General features: G+C 46.9%; 8 protein-coding genes across 8 annotated transcripts; 2 read left to right on the forward strand and 6 right to left on the reverse strand.

Moving 5' to 3' along the window:
* Positions 1–20: 20 nt before the first annotated feature.
* TOT_020000888 (uncharacterized protein) lies at positions 21–1,654 on the reverse strand (the record flags this gene model as incomplete). Its single annotated transcript, XM_009692640.1, has 3 exons — positions 21–607; positions 653–1,259; positions 1,436–1,654. 3 exons carry the CDS (start codon positions 1,652–1,654, stop codon positions 21–23), a joined length of 1,413 nt encoding a protein of 470 aa, XP_009690935.1.
* Positions 1,655–2,054: 400 nt separating this feature from the next.
* On the reverse strand, positions 2,055–6,932 carry TOT_020000889 (conserved hypothetical protein; the record flags this gene model as incomplete). The annotated part of the gene is made up of 3 exons (XM_009692641.1): positions 2,055–2,647; positions 2,702–3,034; positions 3,080–6,932. 3 exons carry the CDS (start codon positions 6,930–6,932, stop codon positions 2,055–2,057), a joined length of 4,779 nt encoding a protein of 1,592 aa, XP_009690936.1.
* A 713-nt stretch (positions 6,933–7,645) lies between these two features.
* TOT_020001096 (uncharacterized protein) lies at positions 7,646–8,344 on the forward strand (the record flags this gene model as incomplete). Its single annotated transcript, XM_009692642.1, has 3 exons — positions 7,646–7,796; positions 7,886–8,107; positions 8,241–8,344. 3 exons carry the CDS (start codon positions 7,646–7,648, stop codon positions 8,342–8,344), a joined length of 477 nt encoding a protein of 158 aa, XP_009690937.1.
* A 293-nt stretch (positions 8,345–8,637) lies between these two features.
* On the reverse strand, positions 8,638–10,182 carry TOT_020000891 (uncharacterized protein; the record flags this gene model as incomplete). Its single annotated transcript, XM_009692643.1, has 2 exons — positions 8,638–9,397; positions 9,479–10,182. 2 exons carry the CDS (start codon positions 10,180–10,182, stop codon positions 8,638–8,640), a joined length of 1,464 nt encoding a protein of 487 aa, XP_009690938.1.
* Positions 10,183–11,414: 1,232 nt separating this feature from the next.
* Positions 11,415–12,189, reverse strand: TOT_020000892 (hypothetical protein; the record flags this gene model as incomplete). Its single annotated transcript, XM_009692644.1, has 2 exons — positions 11,415–11,626; positions 11,757–12,189. The coding sequence occupies 2 exons, from the start codon at positions 12,187–12,189 to the stop codon at positions 11,415–11,417; spliced, it is 645 nt and encodes a 214-aa protein (XP_009690939.1).
* Positions 12,190–12,252: 63 nt separating this feature from the next.
* Positions 12,253–12,752, reverse strand: TOT_020000893 (hypothetical protein; the record flags this gene model as incomplete). Its single annotated transcript, XM_009692645.1, has 3 exons — positions 12,253–12,427; positions 12,488–12,593; positions 12,704–12,752. The coding sequence occupies 3 exons, from the start codon at positions 12,750–12,752 to the stop codon at positions 12,253–12,255; spliced, it is 330 nt and encodes a 109-aa protein (XP_009690940.1).
* A 737-nt stretch (positions 12,753–13,489) lies between these two features.
* TOT_020000894 (uncharacterized protein) lies at positions 13,490–15,309 on the reverse strand (the record flags this gene model as incomplete). Its single annotated transcript, XM_009692646.1, has 3 exons — positions 13,490–14,169; positions 14,265–14,720; positions 14,952–15,309. 3 exons carry the CDS (start codon positions 15,307–15,309, stop codon positions 13,490–13,492), a joined length of 1,494 nt encoding a protein of 497 aa, XP_009690941.1.
* Positions 15,310–16,054: 745 nt separating this feature from the next.
* On the forward strand, positions 16,055–16,721 carry TOT_020000895 (hypothetical protein; the record flags this gene model as incomplete). Its single annotated transcript, XM_009692647.1, is given in 3 exon segments — positions 16,055–16,207; positions 16,384–16,545; positions 16,557–16,721. 3 exon segments carry the CDS (start codon positions 16,055–16,057, stop codon positions 16,719–16,721), a joined length of 480 nt encoding a protein of 159 aa, XP_009690942.1.
* Between the last annotated feature and the right edge of the window lie 1,844 nt (positions 16,722–18,565).

Here is an 18,565-nt window from a genome sequence, read left to right on the forward strand (position 1 = left end):
TGCTGCGAACGTTTCACTGGCTAACGTGCCCTTACCGTGTACTTCGACTGCAGGTAACTCAATATATCTCTGTCCTCCAAAGTGTTGCCAATTGCAACTCCCCTGTCTCCCCTGACTCTTGAACCAGCACCTGCTGTGGCGCTGTCACTATCTGGCGCGCTCTCAAGCGTACTCGTTAAGAGGCCGCTTACGTATCGTGCCAAGTCCACTGACCTGCTGATCGTGTGATTCAAGTCTCCTCTGCCTCCCGACGTCAGCCACCCGTTGGCAAAGACTCTCCTGTTGTCCACCTGCCTCAGCAACTGTTTACTCAGGTCACTCGGCTCGTAGCCTACGCACTTTACTAGCAAATTGCAGCGCCTGTTCTCCCCCTCTTCTTCGCAGTTGCCACCGCCGATTCCGCTGTTCGTGACTCTGCTGGCACCGACGAATCGCACCTGCTCAACGTTCCCCGATGCGTCGTTGACTGTCTCAACTACTCTCGAGTTAAACTTGAAATCAACTTCCACTCTCCTCTCTCCCGCGTCTTCCAAGCTTGCCAATGCTTCAAACAACTCCAACTTGCGTCTGAGCTGCCTGCTCGTGCCACCACTACTTAGCTCGTTACCTGTGCTACCTTTGCTACCTTTGCTACCGATGCCACCGATACTACCAGTGCTAACGGAGCTCACTGCGCTCTCGTCAATGCTCTCAACCTTGTATGAGTTACTCTTTATGCTCAGCAACTCTCTCAGCTCCCCGTTCGTGAACTTGGAGTCTATCAGCGAACTTCTTCCGAAGAGCGTTATCCTCTTCAGGCTCAGTCTTTTCAGAAGATGCAAAAACCTCGGGTTTATCTGACTCCTCTGGTCGCTCCTTTCCTCGTAGCTGCTCAGTCTATCCCAGTTGCCGCTAAATGCTCTTACGATATCTAGGGCCACGTTTCCGTTCCCGATAATCCCTATTTCAACCTCCTTGAGCTGCGTCAAATGACTCAAGTACTCTTCTACTCTGCTACTTTTTGTTTCTTCGTTCTTGCAGCTTGTCACGCCCTCGACACTGGCGTTCCTGCTATCTACTTCGTATATCTTCAAGTCACTCGGCAATTCGCCCCGGTAACTCTGATCGTCCTTGTGATTGTAGTACTTTATCAGATCCAGGCCGTCGAACACTCCGCACTGCTCGTTTCTCACTCTCAGGAGCCTCGACTTTTCGGCTCCGCAGCAAAGGAAGATAAATTTATAGAATTCCAGCAATTGTTCAAGTTTCAGCTGATTTCCCTAATTATCATCGTTAGCGGCCTTATTTATTCACTGACTGCCTCTCACTCAGGCTCATTCACCACTTATCTACTGTTAATGTGTACGACGTTAGTATCTGGTTACTGTTACTAAATATCTATTTAAACACAACAGGCATCAAACTCTATTTGCGACTTAATGTGTAAATTTCTTACCACTTCTAAGCCTGTAAAAAACCTGTATCTGCTGTTGATCAGCGAAAAACAGCTGGAACGGATGGAAGGCTTGTCTGGCGCAATCCCGTACCTGAACAGGCCAAAAAGCCTCTGAGATTTTTCAAAAAAGTCGATTTTTGAGCCCTTGACTAGGTTACTCAGATACTTCCCCAAGTACAAGCCGGAAGGTCCAGTTCCGACTATTGCTATTCGGGTCATACAATCCCTAACTCGGTTAGGGCACTAAAACTGGAAATTAAGGGCCAAAGCCTTCGAATTCACTCACTTTAGCGATTTTACTGTATACAAACTTTTTCGTTTCTCAATAAACAATAAACAATAAGTGGGAGCCGTGGAATCCGGGTGCCACACATTTATTAATCAAACAATCTTATTTGCGATCAATCACTCAATAACTACTTTAATTACCGCAAATACTGGTTAAAAACTCATCTACACTGATCATATCAATTAACTATCCACGATCCACTCCAAGTACTCGCGTATTCACACATACCAACTACATTAGCTAAACTTCAAAAGCGATCCTCAAACACCAGTGCAGAGGCACAGTTAACTGGCCTGGTTCCACCGGCGCTTAATTGAGGGCGCGCCGCCCCTACAGCAGGAGGTAGTTGGCCGGGAAGACCGTGACCTCCCTCCTCGGCACCTCCACCTTCACGCCCCTGAACTTCACGGTGGGCACCTCGAGTCTGCCCTCCCTGAGCGGGATGAGCCTGAACTGCAGCTTGTGCTGCTTCTCCTCCGTCAGCTGCACGTTGTTGTTGACCACCAGCCCCTCGATGAACCAGCTCTCGTTGCTCTCGATCGAGTAGCTGAAGCTCGTGCTTTCCCTGCTGAGCAGGTGCAGCGCCACGTTGATGGGTCTGGACACGAATGCGTACCCCGGGACCTTCATCACCAAGTCCGCCTCGACCGCCTCAGTCCGGTCTAACTGCTCCCCTTGGCCGCTTTCTTGGCCGCGTGCTCCCGACTCAGTGCCTTCCTCTCTACTCGTCCCCTTCCCTGACTCGCCCGTCCCTTCTGGCGTCTCTTCTTCCTCCTCGTCCTTGTCGTCTGAGCCGAATGCGTTCTCTGAGTCCACGGTCTGCAGACTTGCCGGGTCTATCAGGTAGAGCTGGTTGTGCGTCAGCTGCTGCAGCGACGACCTGTACTTGCGGTACAGCGAGTAGTATATCTTGATCAGGTCCACTCCCTGCACAGCGCCACTTCCGGTCTCCGGAGCATCTTCAAGGCTGTTGCCACTGCCCATGGCCTTGTTGCCAACATTGGCAGCGTCCACGGCGCTAACCTCGTTGGCTTTGCCGTTGTCGTTGGCGTTACCGTTGGCCCTGTCAGGGTTGCCAACATTGACGTTGTCATTTGCGTTTCCGTTGGCGTTTGCCTTTCCAGCGCTATTGGCCCTGTCCACGGCGGTAACCACGTCCGCGGTGCCAAGATTGACCACGTCAGCCGTGCCAACGTTGACCATGAGGTTCGTGGGCGTCGTCGCCGTCGTCGACTGACTCGGCTGATACGCAATCTTGTAGATGCTATCGTGGTCCAGCAGAGTCGTGCCTAAACGTAAATTAGCTTCTTCTAATCGAAATTTGCAACGACTACTAAACCCTAACTAACACGCACCTGCTATGATGTTGTTGTTGAGATAAATCTGGTGTATCTTAACCAGGTCCCTGTAGAGCACCTTCACGTGTATGTTTTTCATCCCCTTGGCCTCGCTCATCCTCAGGTCGAATATTTCCCTGACCTTGACTGGGTAACTCTTTCCTCCCACTGCGTTCGTGGTGCTGGCGCTGATGCTCCCCTTCGCGGCGGCGCCCTCCGACTTCAAAGGGGAGGCGCTGGCGGTCCCGCAGACGACTGTCGAGGTGTTCGTCAAACTTATGTTTAACCTCAGTCCGGCCTTCACTGCCCCTGAGTTCGTCAGGTCTGCGCATGTCGTGTTCGAAATACCGCAGTGGGTCCCTGTCCTGCCCTCCTTCTTTGCGAGGGTGGGATCGCAGAGCTTCAGGGGCACGCAGACGATCATCCTGGTCGTGAAGTTTGGCAGCTTTATTGCGCCCATGCTGCCGCCGGACGCGCCTCCGCAGGCTGCGCTGCTGCTGGACGCGACGCCCCCTGGCTGACCCTGGCCGAGGGCGATGTTGACGACCTTGTTGTCGAGGTTGATCACTGCCATGCCACTCATGTCCACCTCCAGCATGCTCCCTTCGGCGCCTCTCGCCAACTTGCCTGCACCCTCCCCCCTGCTCAATGCCGCCACAACGTCGCTTCTCACCGTCGACATGTGCAGGTACAGTTGTCCCTCGAGCTTTTCGGCTGCCTTTTTCGTCAGGTGCACGTGCACGTAGTTGTAGCAGCTCGGGTACAGGCTCAGCGTCTTCACTGAGGAGCGCTTGAAGCTCTTGTTGAAGAGGTGGTCGTACTCGTTGCAGTTTGAGAGGCTGCACTGGACTCTGCGCTCTCCCTGCTGCCCTTCTTCTCCGTCCGAGTCTCTGGTGTCCCTTATGGTGCAGGCTTGCTTTTCGCCCTTCTGATGCTCCCTTTGCAGCATTTCCGTGATCGTTTTAACTCCTGGTGCCACTGACCTTTTGACGGTGATGCTCCTCTCGGGTCCCCTTTCTTTGTCCAGCCTTCCCGTGCTCACGCTTGAGGTGCTCCGTTCCGTCGTTAGCGTCCTCGAGGTATCTGCGTTCGTCGTGTCAGTGTTCAGCAGCGTTTCCGTTCTCAGGTCAATTTGCAGCGCAGCCTTCCCTGGCCAGTCACTTTCTGTTGTCCTGTCCGTCTCTTCTCCTCCCAACGTGCTTTCGGGCCCTTCGAGCGCCTGCGCACTTGCGTTCGGCCTCAGGTAGTACGACCTGAGCACGTTCGAGTAGCTCTGGAGGTTGGAGAGCACAAAGTACCTGCTGCACCTCTCGATAATGGCCACCTTGTAATCTACTATCTGGTCCAGCATCTGGTCAATTGTCCTCATCAGACTCCCAGCGCTGCTGACCCCGCTGGGGTCGGGGTTAGCGGCGCTGCAGTGACTCTCTTCTCCTCTTTTGTCTGCCGTTATGTTTGCGTAGTGCAGGCGTATGCAGTTTTCATACATCGAGTCGATGTACACCTCCAAGCCTTCCTCGTCGTACTTTGGCCCCTCCGCGGCTGCGGTTACCGTCGTACTTCCACCGCTCTTCGCACTCGCCAGCTGCAGCACCAGCTTGTAGAGCACCAGGTATATGAACGACACGTACTTGTAGGGGTTTTCCGTGACCTTTATGCCGTAGTATGACTTAACCACCCAGGATATGCTTCCGGACGCAGTAGCTCCTGTGGAGCTGCCCTTTGCCTGGCCGGACCCCTTCGAGCTACTGCTGGAACTGCCCGTTTTAAAGATCGACTTGAGGAACCTGAACTTCTTCTTCTTTCCTCTCACCACTTCGCCCAGGTAGTTGTCGTCGGTGCTCGCGTCGTCGAGTAATTCGCTGTTGAGCTTGTTCTCCAGATGCCTGATGAGCTCAATTGTTGTCAGCATCAGCCACTTGATTCTCCTCACTGCGCCACCGCTGGCTGTTACTGAGACTCCTTCGACGGCCGGAATCACGCTCTCGCCGCCTTCCGGGAATACCATAGTGCCGGCTGGGTAACTTGGGAGCGCACTTGTGCCTATGACTTGGAAGTAGACGTCGTTGATGAAGTTGTAGGTGAGCACCACGGGGAGGAAGAGCAGATTCTCAAAGGGCCCCGGTGCGTTAGTGCCCACGTTGGCGCTGCTCGGCATCGTTACTACTCCCTCCAGGGCACTCGTAGTGGCTCTACTCACTCTTTCTCCTCCAACCAGGTCCTGCGTGTTCGTCGTGATCGTGTTAAGCATGAGCAGCTGCTTCGACAGGATGTAAAGCCTGTACCTGACGTAGCAGTACTTTGCGACTGAGGCTGCGTCGTCGGCCCCTGCAAGCCCTCCACTTGCAGAGCCCCTGCTCTGGCTCAGCGTGCTGTAGTACGCGCTGGAGTAACTGTTTAGCACGTTGTAGCTTCTGTAAAACTCCTCGTCCACCTTCGCCGCCTTGAACATGCTCAGCATTTTTCCAAAGTGCTCGTTGTAGAGCAGGAACTCGTAGAGCACTACGCTTTCCAGCGTCAGCTGTATTTTATAAAAGAGGTTGCAGAGGTTCTCCAGTGCCTCCACGAACTGCAGGTAGTTTCCCACCGTCAACGCGCTTATCCCCGAGCCTACACTTGCCGTATTCGCGGGTACTCCCTCCTTGTTTACTGCGCTTTCTCCGTTTTCGCCCGATGCAACAGTCACCTTCGCCCCTGAACGTGCGTTTGCTCCTGCCGTGCTTGCGCTGATGAATGGCAGAAACATCTTGTTCACGTTGATCAGGATGTAGAGGTACCTCTTGTTCAGACTCAGGTTAAGCAGCGTCCTCATCATCTTGTCGATTCCGCTTTCCTTGATTGCGTTCGTTATCACCGGCTCGGCGTGCTTATTCCCTGCGTTGTCGGCCGCATCCAGTGTTACTACTACTAAACGAGACCTCAGCTTATGTCTGAAGAGGCGCATCCTCATCTTCTCCAGGACCTTCCTGTCCTCCCCTTCCTTGCCTCCGGTCAGCATACTCAGGCCCAATTTACTCTTTCTTCTGTGCACTCCCTCCCTACTCCCTTCTGAGGAGCTGGCGCCACTTTTGTTCAAGAACGCTACGATTAAGAACTCCTCGTTCAACTTGTTTTCCATCCTCGTGGCGATAAACTCTTTCATCCTCGGCTTTATTTCCTCCTTATAGTCCGACAGTGAGCTTGGGGGTACCAGGAAGAGGTGCAGGTATGGGTAGTTTGCGTCCTTGGTGGCCATAGGCAGGCTCTCGTCTGCTCTGACATGGTGGTCAGCATCTCCAGAGTAGGCCTCCGGGCTTTCACTGGCGACTTCCGGTTCTACCTCCTCCCTTGCCTCTTCCTCATCTTCCTTAGTAACCACCTCATAGTCCGATCCCCCGTGGTCATCGGCGTCTTCTTTCCCCTTGCTGCCTTCCTCCTGACTCTTTGCCCCCTCGTACTTATCGTGCTTTTCCTTTCCCTTACAGCAGCGGTGCCCTTCGGCGGCGTCTTGAGTCTTCTTTCCTGCTGGAAGACCGACGTACTGGCACTTGACCGTCACGTGCAGGTCCTCGTGGCCCGTTCCCTTCTTCAGCTGTCCGTTCAAGCTTTCTAGCTTGAGGTTCCTTGAGAGTTTCAGGTCAAACCTCGTGAGGTACTTGAACAGGCACTCTGCTTGCGGCCACGCTTCAAAGTGATCTACGAATCTATGAGTCTCAACCTGCTCACCCTGGTAAGCGATTGTTATCGTGTCGTCAATCACTGGACTGCTGACGGCTAGCGAGCTCGTCGCGGTGCTCGATTGAATCCCAGATTGTAAAAGCTCAGATAAACCCTGTTCATCTCCGTGACTACCTGGATCCAACGTGCTTAGCAAATCCGATCTCGATTCCATCCTTTAGATTATTTATACACCAGTTCCTTATTATACCGTGTATTTTTCAAAAATTGGTCACCTAAGAGTTACCTATTAATAATTTACTGTCAAATATTTCCAATCAGATATAATCCAAATGTGTATCTAAATTTCCAATACTACATATAAACTAAATAGATTCCACCTTGTTTTGTATTTAAAATCGTGTTTTTAGAGAATTTATATACTACAAAGTCTATAGAACAGCGTATTTACTACAAATTGTGAGTTGGTGTGTATGATACAGAATTATATAGTACAGAGAGCAGTATAGTACAATTTTAAACAAACAAAGTGGTTAAATGATATTCATTAAATTACAATAAAAAGTTTAATCTACATTAAATTGGTCAGTTACACTTAATTATAGATGATCCTGTAACCGATCATTAGATTCCATGTAGGGTCTCCAATTTAATTGATACATCTAAATAACCACTAAAACTCACTTTTTATCTTATGAAAAATGCTCTGATCACTCATGGTCTATTATTCAAAACGTAAATTATTAGATAAATGAGTTAATGTACATTAATTTTTTGTTACTTTGTCTAGCCAAATGTGTAACTTCTTTCATCCATCATCAGCCCTGCTTTACCCACACCTCACACACACATCTTCTTAAAACCTATAACAAATCAGGTTCGGCCCTAAAGGCTTCGGGGGAAACTGCTGTAGACGACGCCAACGCCTTGATTGAGGATGAATACGGTCTTAAAATCCCCAAATTCCACCCAGACGTCGAAAAGGTTAAATCGCAACTGGTACATCATGGTCCGCAAATTCCAGGTGAACTGTGGCGAAGTCCCGAGCGCCCTGTGGGCTATTTCGGCAAGCGCAGACGTATCTACTTAGCTATTACCTAGTTACTACAGACACACAGCACTACCATTGCATTCGTCCCGGTTAAATATTGCAAACATGCTTTTCAGTCGACCCTGGCTCCCAGTTCGCCCCTGCTCGACGCGCAATTGTGATCCGCGCCAGGCGACGCAAGTACATGGCCACCATCTATCGCCACGTGCGGCGAACGTACAAGCGGTACATCAAGGACTCGAGGACCATCGGTGAGCTGCTTTACTGGCGGTACAAGCTTGACGCCTTGCCGAAGAATTCTGCGCCCACCAAGTTCCACAACTTCTGTCCCGTCTCAGGTATTTTACCCTCGTATCTAGTTGTCAGTTTCCTCCACTCCATTCACTGCCTACTACTTCGTTAATTAAACCCTCTATCACCCTCATTTTATCCTATTAAGTTTCTACAAACTCTGTCTTAATTTCATTTCAGGTCGATTCAGGGCCTACTACGGCTTCTTTGGGCTAGGGAGACACCCTTTGAGGGAGTTCGTAAATTTGGGCTACGTTCCAGGGGTCAGACAGGCCAACTGGTAGCTCCACTATTTTTAATTCTGCTGAATTCATACATGTTATGCACATTTAAGCAATTACGCACTCACTAACACCTTATATATATTTATGCACTTGGAGTAGTCTACTAACATATGGTGAAACATTATATTCACTTCATAAGTTATTGAATACAATTTAGAATTAGAAATGAATCATGACAGATGGAAGAGTGAATTGAAACGTTAACCGGTCACTGAATTGACTAATGCTACACTGTCAACTCAGTGCCATTAACGCCAATTGATTAATATTACAAATTTAAAAGGCCAGTTAATCTAAACCTTTTTTAGGGTCACTGCAAATAGGCCAGAGCCATGGTATGCTGTTCCCAAAGGCACATCCTTGGTCTCCCTAACAAACAGGAACACGTGGAAGACTGAGATGACTGATATTACAAAGAGCAGTATGTGGACGAACGTCTGATAAACGGGCAGTACGTACTCAATGAAGAAGAGCACGATCCTGGCGCACGTCCAGCTTACGAACACGCAGAATGCAAAACCTGTGTTCCTCATCTGCGTGGGGAACACCTCTGCCAGGTACACAAATGTGAGGCCGCCGAGCCCTACTGCGTATCCTACCGTGAACCCGAAGTAGCCGACAACGGTGAGGGCGTGGGCCCACTTTGCGTTGTTTCCGAGGCGCCTCATGAAGAGCGCGAAGAACATGAACAGGGTGCTAATAACGGTGCCTGCCAGCATCAGGGTCCTGCGGCCGACCTTCCGGATAATGAAAGCAACTCCGAGTGTGGCCGCGAAGTTGACGAGAACTAGGCAGAATAAGAGGAAGGTGGTTCCGTAGGAGCGCCCCATGGCGTCGGCGAACACACTGGGTGCAGTCTCACTGAAGAAGGCGGGACCCACCACCTGGTGGCCACAGGCGAGGATGAATACTATGCAGATCGGCTTCAGGTACCCGGTCGTGTACATGGCCTCGAATAGGAAAATGTTGGGATGCTCCTTGGCTACCTCGGCGTCGCGCTCAAACTCCTCCAGCATCTCGTGTGCAAGGTCTGCGTTGTGCATGCCCTCGTTGCTCAGGGTGCCCGCGTGGACCACCTGCTCTGCAGCATCAGGCTTCTCTCCGCTCTCAGGGTCTGCCTCGAGGCCACCGTACAGCTTCTTGATCAGCGCCATGGCCTCCTCGGTCATGCCGCGCTCTACCAGCTCGTAGGGGGTCCTGCTGCTGACAGCGAACAGGACAGCGAATGAGAGGAGTGCGAAAATGCCTGGCATCAGCTGCGCTCCGCGCCATATTACCTTGTCCCTCATGTATACACGGTAGGTCTTGTCAACGAGAATGCGTCCGTGGATGAGCTGCCATAACCCCGTCACCAGGAATCCTGTGGACACGAAGAAGGGGAATATGAAGGTGAACCAGCTCCTCCACCTCGGGTGTGCCACTTCTATCAAGAAGAGCAGGGCCACTGCGCTGAAGCCGAACGCGAAGCCCATTAGCATGCGTCCTACGAAGAGCATTGCGAAGTGCACCGTGCATGCGGTAATGACTGAGGCGACTATGAACGCTGCGTTCGAGATCATCATTGCGGTCCTCCTCGACATCTTGTGCGAGAATGTGAGTGCTACGGAGCCTACGCCGGCGCCGATAAAGGTGCCGATGCCCATTAGGCGGAAGAATCCCACTGAGAGTCTGCACGAGTGAATGTGCTCTTCGCGTGAGCACCAGCCGAGGTCGGCCACGATGAATTCGCGTGTGGTTTCCAGCGCGTTAATTCCCGTTCCATATGCGAGCGCCATAAGAGCGGCTGCAGTGGCTGAAATGACCAAAAGGGGACTAACTTTACGCGATTTATGACCCATACTTTAAAAATTATATGATTGGGCAAGTGCTATTTCAAATATCAGAGCAGTGTCTACTAATGTTAGAAAGGCGTAAAACGTGTACCAGCCTACTTGTGATTCGTTGGTTGTTAATTGATGTTTACAATCAACTGATTCAAATCGATGTAATTTAAATCGACAGTCTTTTAAACCAATTGAGAAAATGATATTTCCAAATTTAATCAATTTTCCAGGGCCAAAGCGATTAATGAGACTAAAGACGGTCTAAAAGCAACCTAAAGATACAGTATGACGCAGTTTTACCTCTATTTTAGAGAAACGCCAATAAACGGTACTATTATCCAAGATGAAAAACAAAGAACAAGTATCAACTGAGATCTGGTCCTGTGATTCCACAATCCTCAGATGGGTGGGGCTGGAAGGCTGATGTGTTAATCGTTTCAATTACTGTTCACGCTTAACTTCCAATCATACCTTTGTAGGTCAGGTGAAACGTAAAATTTAAATTTGCACATTCTTGCCTTTATTATTTTCCACATTTGCCCTTTATTAATCTCAATTCCCACCTTAAATCAATTTTCCCATGATACTAACCAATATCATCATTTACTTTTCAATTCTTCAACATTTTTGATCAAAAATTGTTACGGATCTTTAAAAACTATGAATTAATATTTTTATATAGAATCTTGACCTACTTATTTACTATTGAGTCAAGTTTGTCCAACTCACCATTTTCTTTCTTATTCCACTCCATTTTCCTCTGAATCTTTCTAGATTTTATCTTAAAATAAATATACAACATCCTGTTTTCTGTTTATATGATGTGTGTAGCATATTAAAATAATACTACTCACCTAACACACATGGACACACAATCAGTAAAACGCGCAATAATTAACTAAATCCATACATGATCGTGCAAATATTAGTATATAGAGTGTAATGGAATATAATGTAATTAGAAGAATACTTTTAAAAGCCATTCAAAGTATGTAAGTAGTCTAAATGGTTAACAACGCCTAAGCCAATAGGGCTAAAGGTTAGGAGACTACGTTCAAGTACGTCCAGTACAAAGAGTTCCGGATAACAAAAGGGTACCAAGGTCAGAAACTGAAGGGTACCTCATTATAAATCGAGAGTATAGAGGGATCAAAAAACAGAGGGCGAATGAGGACGTACGAAGTAGCACCTGTGACCTTATTGAGGAGTATGTAGACGAAAATACCCAATTGTAGGTATAGGGAAGTTTATTTGCGGACTGTGGCTGCGACGGCAACTGCCACAACCAAGACGCAGCCGGAGGTGACCATGACTGCAATGGCGCCGACTGGCATTGATGAGTCCCTCTTGACCTTCTTAACGCCAGCCTTGGTCTTCGTTTCCTTCTTCTCCTTCTTCTCGTCAGCCTTAATTGGAACGGATCCATCGTCCTCTCTGCGCTTGGCAGGAGCTTCGGCACCTAAAAAAGAATATAAGTTCAGGCAAAGTAAAAAGAAAGGAACAACTTAATAAACAAAAATAGTTAAGGAACTGAAGATGTCGTCGTAGGTAGCAATTATATAAGTCTATATGTTTAAAGAGAGTTATACCTCTGAGTTCGTTTCCACCCTGGTAGGTGTGCCAGCCGTCGGGGAAGCTGCCGATATTGCGGTCGAATATGTCCTCTTCCTCCTTCTTTGGCTTTGCTGGGACTACTCTAGCAGGTGTAGTTGTTCTGCCAGATGGAGCCTTTGGCGTTGCTGAAGCAGCTGGAATTACTCGAGCAGCTGGGATCACTTTACTTGAATCTCTGCTGTCGCTGATGTTAATATCAAAGTCGTCATCGGAGGGGTCAGCTTCGATCTTCTTTTCAATCTCAAAATCAGGCAGGGCTGATTCGTAGATGGTGGAGATGCCAGCATCAATGCCGGCATAGGAGTTTGAATTATTGGGTGTGCCAGCAGCTCCGGCATCGTCGGAACGGACGAATTTGTGGCTCAGGGCAACCAAAATCAAGCCTTTCAAAAGAATAGGTGCGTTCATTGCTCAATAAGGTTTGTAAGTCTGGAGGATGGAAAGTGGTGGGTCCAAGAGTAAAGTACGGAGTTATGCATGGGGTCGACCGCGAGTGAATGCTGGATTCCACTGGATCCCATCGTAACCGGCCCCAATTAGCTCCCTTAAACGGCCTGAATGAGCATATTTCAGGCCGTATACGATGATATAGGCCCCAATTGCCCCGCTCGTTGGCCTTTTGGCGCTCTCCTCGCCCACATGTGGTCTAATCTATATGTTTCCAGTGCAGGCCTCCGTGGTTTCCGCCAAGGCGCCTCCATCATACCCTTTGACATTAGCTCTGCCACCTTCTCCATCAGTTATGCCCCTTTCTCCACTGTTACTAACACCTACCCTTGGCCCCTGGTGTCGACCTCCAATCCTTTTTTTACCTTGTCAATCTCTATGATTCTCCGCCCTGTTATGCTTATCGTTCTTACCAGTGTTTATTATCTATCGCCGCCCATATGTGTTAGCAACCATCTTTTATTATGTGTCTTACTTGCCACTTGTACGCTCCAATCTGTGAATGTGTTCTTGAACTCCTGCATTAGTACTCCAATCTTATCGTATATACTTTACAAAATCATACTTATTTACTTATCTTTGCTATCCCCTAGATATTTTACATTACTTTCCATTCCTTTTGACTACACATTCTGATTCCATACACACTTGTGTATTATTCATTTATCCTCAGATTTATAAACCATTATATACTATTTCATAACTATCTTATATCTATTAATCCACAAATCCACTAAATAATTAATCCACAAATCCACTTAATAATTAATGTATAAATCCACTAAATAATTAATCCACAAATCCACTTAATAATTAATGTATAAATCCACTAAATAATTAATCCACAAATCCACTAAATAACCAATCAATCCACAAATCTACTAATCAATCTGGTCATAGAAATCAAAATGTTGACTACAAACTCTCAACACTCCCACTTACAGTCTTTACTAGCCACGTCATCGGCGCGTATCAGCAGCTGTCTAAGTACTAACTATCGCGTAATCTACTTTATTCTACACATTAGGTAATGTTGCTACATTCACCCCTGGCTGCTGTTTGCAGTGATAGTTTTGTGAAAGGGGACTGACAGACATGGTAATAGCACTTTCAGCACTAAACAAAGCGTTCAACGTGATTGCGGGGTGAATTGCCTTTAGGTTGAATACTGGCATTGGGTGAGGGCCACTCGAGAGTGTAAGTGGCGTTGGGACATAGCGCCAGCCTTAGAGCCTAGCTAACAGGTGAACAAAGTCAGTTTTTACAGGTCATAGACCCGGGTGAGCAGCTTTGCGACGGCTGCCTCAGTGTGTTTGTCCTCGAGGATGAACTTTGCGTGCCGCTTTACGAAGTCTGGCGCGTCGCCGACTGCGAACGAGTTGTTGAGCGCGTCCATGATCTCGATGTCGTTTTCGCCGTCGCCCACGAAGAAGAGTCCGTCGCTGTCTAGTCCGTAGTGTTCCATGAGTTTTTTGACTCCGAATGACTTACTCACTTTGGGCGGCGTGATCTCCGTGAAGAGCTGGAAGATTGTGACCTTGGAGATGTGGTCCACTCCGTTTACGAAAGGCCCGAAGTTAGGCTCATTTTTGTAGAAGTAGATCATCACAGGGTCCACTTCCAGCAGATGCTGCGGCTCTATTTGCATCGGCTTGAAGAAGTTATAGAACAGGAAGAGCTTCGCCGTGATCATTGCTGGGTCAGAGAGGCAGTAGTAGTTTTCCAGGTCGTAGAACAAAAACTCGCCTTCTGCTCCCTTCTCCTGAATGTATGCGAGCAGCTTCTTCATGTACTCCTTCGAGAAGGTCGTCTTGTGAATTACGTTTCCTCTGTGGTCGAACACCACTGTTCCGTTGTTGTAGACTCCCGGGTACCCGTTGTACGTCGTGTGCTCCATGATCAGGTCATTGAAGCCGTCGAAACTCGATCCAAATGACCTTCCTAAATAATTGTTAGTCCAATGTTTATTTCGTATCAGTGTTGTATTTTATCTTCTTATCGTCCTTAATCGCACTACTCTCATACTACTAGGTTACCTGTACAAATGAGCGGGTGATACCCTGCCTGCCTCGCCTTCTCAAACGCCTTCAAATTCTTAACAAAGTACTTTGAGTTCATGCACAAGAACGTTCCGTCCAGGTCAATTGCAAAGTACTTAGGCTTTACGCTGGGCATGAACTTTTCCATGTTTGACGGGATCGTCGACTTTCCCTTTTCCGTCGTCAGCTTCGGCAGTATTGAATACAGTTTGTCCAGCTTATCGAAAAAGTCTTTTCTTGTGATTCGAATCCACTTGTTTCCGCTTCTGTACATCTTAATCCTCAGGAATCCCACGTCTTCCGAGCCGTCGATGTAGCATGATGGGCATGCTATTTTGTTTGTGGTTGCCACTCCTGTGTCGGCAGCGTTTGCATACACGGCCGTGCTACCTTCTGAAGTGTTACCTTCGCTTGTGGTGGTGCTAGTGGTGTATGTTTTCGTCAATCCGTGCCCTAAAATGTAATTTTTTACTCACGCGTTGTATATAACCCTATCTAACATCTATGTTAACGGGAACCAGTATATATTTAATGGGTGCAATGCTATTATAAATATCATCTGATACATAAGAGAATCATAAATGGCAATATCGGCGGATACTTAGTGATATAATAGCACCAATAATGCCAATATCTGCTGCATATTGCCGTATTGCTATGTACACCTAATATACTCGTGCTTACCATCGGTGGGCTTCGACCCCTTGGTGTCAGGCAGGGTGTACCCTGAGAAGCTCGTCGACGTAGTGCTGTCGCTACCGAAGCTCACGTCGCGCTTCGTGCCAGTCTGCCCTGTGAAAGTGCCGACAATGGTGCTGGGTTCACTGGTGACTATGTAGTCGATCATCTGGGCCCTCTCATTGTCTGAGAAGATCCAAACGTACTTGGCGTACGTTGACGTGCTCGATTGCCAAATGAAGTAATCTCCGTCCTTGATTGATGTGATTTTGTTTGTGTCGTAGCTGAAGAATATATCCAACGGCACGTTAGCCCAAAAATGGCTCGAGTGCGCGAGGTTTTTTGATGCGATGTCGAGCTCCATGGCTATAAGCTTTCGTGCGTCTAACACAGGAGTTAGAACTGGGTAAATTTAATATTTACTGCGTGTGGGTGATTGATACGAGTTTCGGCAAGATCGTTTATGTTAATGGCTAAAATTGAAATCACGATATGGCCGACTATAGTGCCCGCGGATAAAGGTTAATTAAAACAGTTTGGGGATTATTTTTAAAAAAACAACTTGACAATCGAAGTAAATAAATAACAATTAAGTATTCCTAGGGTTTAACTTAAGTGATAAGAGGTGAGAAAGTAAGAAATTGGCAAATACGGATTTGCGACAAACAAAAAGTGAATGGTGACAGTGGGTATATCAAATAATTAACTGACAAAAGGTGAAAAAATAGCTGATAAATGAAGACTGGTGAGTTGAAAATGGAATTATAGTACATACAATAGATTATCTATGGCCCTTTGGTCCGTGGTAGTGTCGTCCAAAATGTGTGGCAAAGATTCTTAGAAGTACCGTCCCAATTTTTTAGTAAAGATAAGGGCAAAAATCGTTTATAAACGGGGGAAAGCTGTTAATCTGTGCAAAAGGAGATTGGTTAGCGGGACAGTCAGTGTGTTACTCTTCTCGAAATGGGCGATTTCGTGTATTCATTATTTCGCAGTTCTGCCGGGCAGTGTACCATTTTGTTTACGGACTCACCTATTGTTTAGACTTTATAAAATCGTGATTGCACATATCAGTATTTTCAAGAGTGAAATAAGGCAATAATCGGCCGATGTCGTTTGTCAGTAAATTGGGTTTCGACAAATTCTCGTACAATGGACCACATTTATTACATAATTGTGGAATAGAACAATTTATTCAAGTGAAAATTACTGGTAAGTACCATCAAACCTCATATTTAGTGCCCGGAAGGTATCGATCAGGGGTTAAACAGCCATTATATGCATAGATATATGTAAAAGGTGTCCGATTCACGAGTATTTTATCTATAGAGTATAGTAAATCTTAAAATTTTATGAAAATTGACCCAAATTTTGACCCAAAGGGCTCAAAATAACAATAAATACCATTGGTGCTAAATCTGATAAAAAATGAAGTCAGCAGCATAAGAATCCACTCCAGAAATACAAAAAATATATAAATAAGCGCCGTCTCCAGGTGCTGAGTTTATTTCCGTCAGTGATGAACTGGCACAACTGGTTAAAGTTGCCTAAGGCCAAGCCATCCGCCACCCCATCCATACTTCCACCACCCGTACACACTGTATTCACGAGCCTCTAGGCGGCCGCCCCCGAGATACTCCCTACTCTGAAGCGCTGTGGCCGTTCACGTGGTTGGCTTGGCCATTCATCTCAATTTCCATTTCGTCCTCAGTGCTACTCTCCTCCGTGGTTTCGTCCTCAGTACTAAAGTCTAAATCCATATCGACCCCGCCCTGAACAATTTAGTCAGATAACTAGTAAGGGTGTGTCAAAAACAGCCACTCAGCGCCTTTGCCACAAGTGCTTTTATGCCCTTATCCCTACTGCCTAAGAGGGCGAGGGACTTCGCACACTTACACTGGCAGTCAAGTTGAGAGTTACGACTGCACATAGACCGTCAACTAGTGGCTAAGTGAAGGCGGCTGCTACATATGTAGTCCATTCCTGTCTATCTGCCCTAAAAGTACCTGTTGATTCTGGCCAGGAACGACCCCCTGGTGCAGCTGCTGACTGTACTGGGAGTGTGTCTGCGAGTAGGAAATGTATCCCACAGGGTCCGTGTAGGTGAGAGAAACTCGGTCGAGCTGCCAAATGCCCTCCCTGACGACGAACCTCTGCGTCGTGTCCCTGCCCCAACGGTCAATAATGCGCAAATAAACGTAGAACTTGGCCTCCTCTGTAAAGTTGTCTAAAACATTCAGAAATTAAAAAAGGATGCGACGGTCGCGTCACCGGCAACTAGTCTGCTTGAAGCCCGCAGAGGCTTTACTAAATAAGTTTAAACGCTTCGGAGTACTTCTATCTATCTATCTGCGTCTAGCATAACTGGTGGAGGCAGAGCCTGCTTCCTGCGTAAACTTACGTGGAAAGCCCATCATTAAATTGTTACTCAGGGGCACCCTGGTGTTGTTGTACACGACAATCTTCTCGCAGTAGTCCGAGTTGTACTCGTAAAGCTTGTTGGCGCCCTGGTAAATCCCGTAGAAAAACGAATTGCCGTTTGGGATAATTATGTGGTAGTAGATGTCGTAGAACTTGTGCAGCTCGACGATCAGCTCGTCCCTGTTGAACTCGTCCTGCAAGTTGACCAGGATCGGGTCTAGGCAGTGCGCGAACCTAATGCTGGGCCCCCTGCCCAAACTTCCACCTTTCAAAAAGCTGTAAAAAACCCTGCCGCTCCTTTTCCCAGTCCCACTGATACCACTTTCAATGATTTTCGTAAGCACGAAGTGGGTGAGACACAGAAATGTTACCGTTTTCCTCATCGACGATTTTACCTCAACCACTATCCTCTACCAAGACTTCTTGCCTACCCACGCATCAATTCTCTGATTCAGCTCAGTCACCTACCTTTAGACTTTTTTTGGGAGTACACACACATACACTTGACTTTACTTTCAGAGCTGATTCCATATATATTTTTCTTGACAAAACTTTACTGAGAAATCTACAAGCTTTTTACCTATTACAAATTTTGCACTCTTAACTGTGTCACTAAAACACAATTTACAGTTTTTGCGAACTCTAATGGCTCTTAATAACAGCAAAATACTAATAACGCCGTTACAGTTTAAATTTCCAACTTTACTTCAAATGTGTATTGCGAATCCTCAATTACAATACTACACATGAAAATAATTTTTTAAATCAAACTTTGAAACAACTCCGTTTTTAAAAAATTAACTAATATTTTACAATGTTATTCAATATTGATTCCGTGTCCAACTTATAAAGTGATCTAATTCTTCCACTTTTAGTGTCACTTCCTTTCGGCTGACTACATATATATCAATTATGTTTACTATAATCATTACTAATTTAATTATTATTTCTTTTATTATTTTACTTTTTATTATTTTTTTTATTATTTATTTTTAATAATTACTTTAAAATCCTTTTAACTTTATTTAATACTAATCTTAAATTTAGATTCGTTTTAATTTTAATCGACATCTTTTTTCCGCTTACTTACTATTTACTTTTTAGCTTTCTTACTTGTAATATCTATTGGCACTTTGCACTTTTTTTGTCATCTTACTTTCTATCGTCGGTCTTACCTTGGTAACACTCCTACCAACTCC

Source organism: Theileria orientalis, chromosome 2 (genome assembly GCF_000740895.1).
Source record: "Theileria orientalis strain Shintoku DNA, chromosome 2, complete genome".
Lineage (NCBI taxonomy): Eukaryota > Apicomplexa > Aconoidasida > Piroplasmida > Theileriidae > Theileria > Theileria orientalis.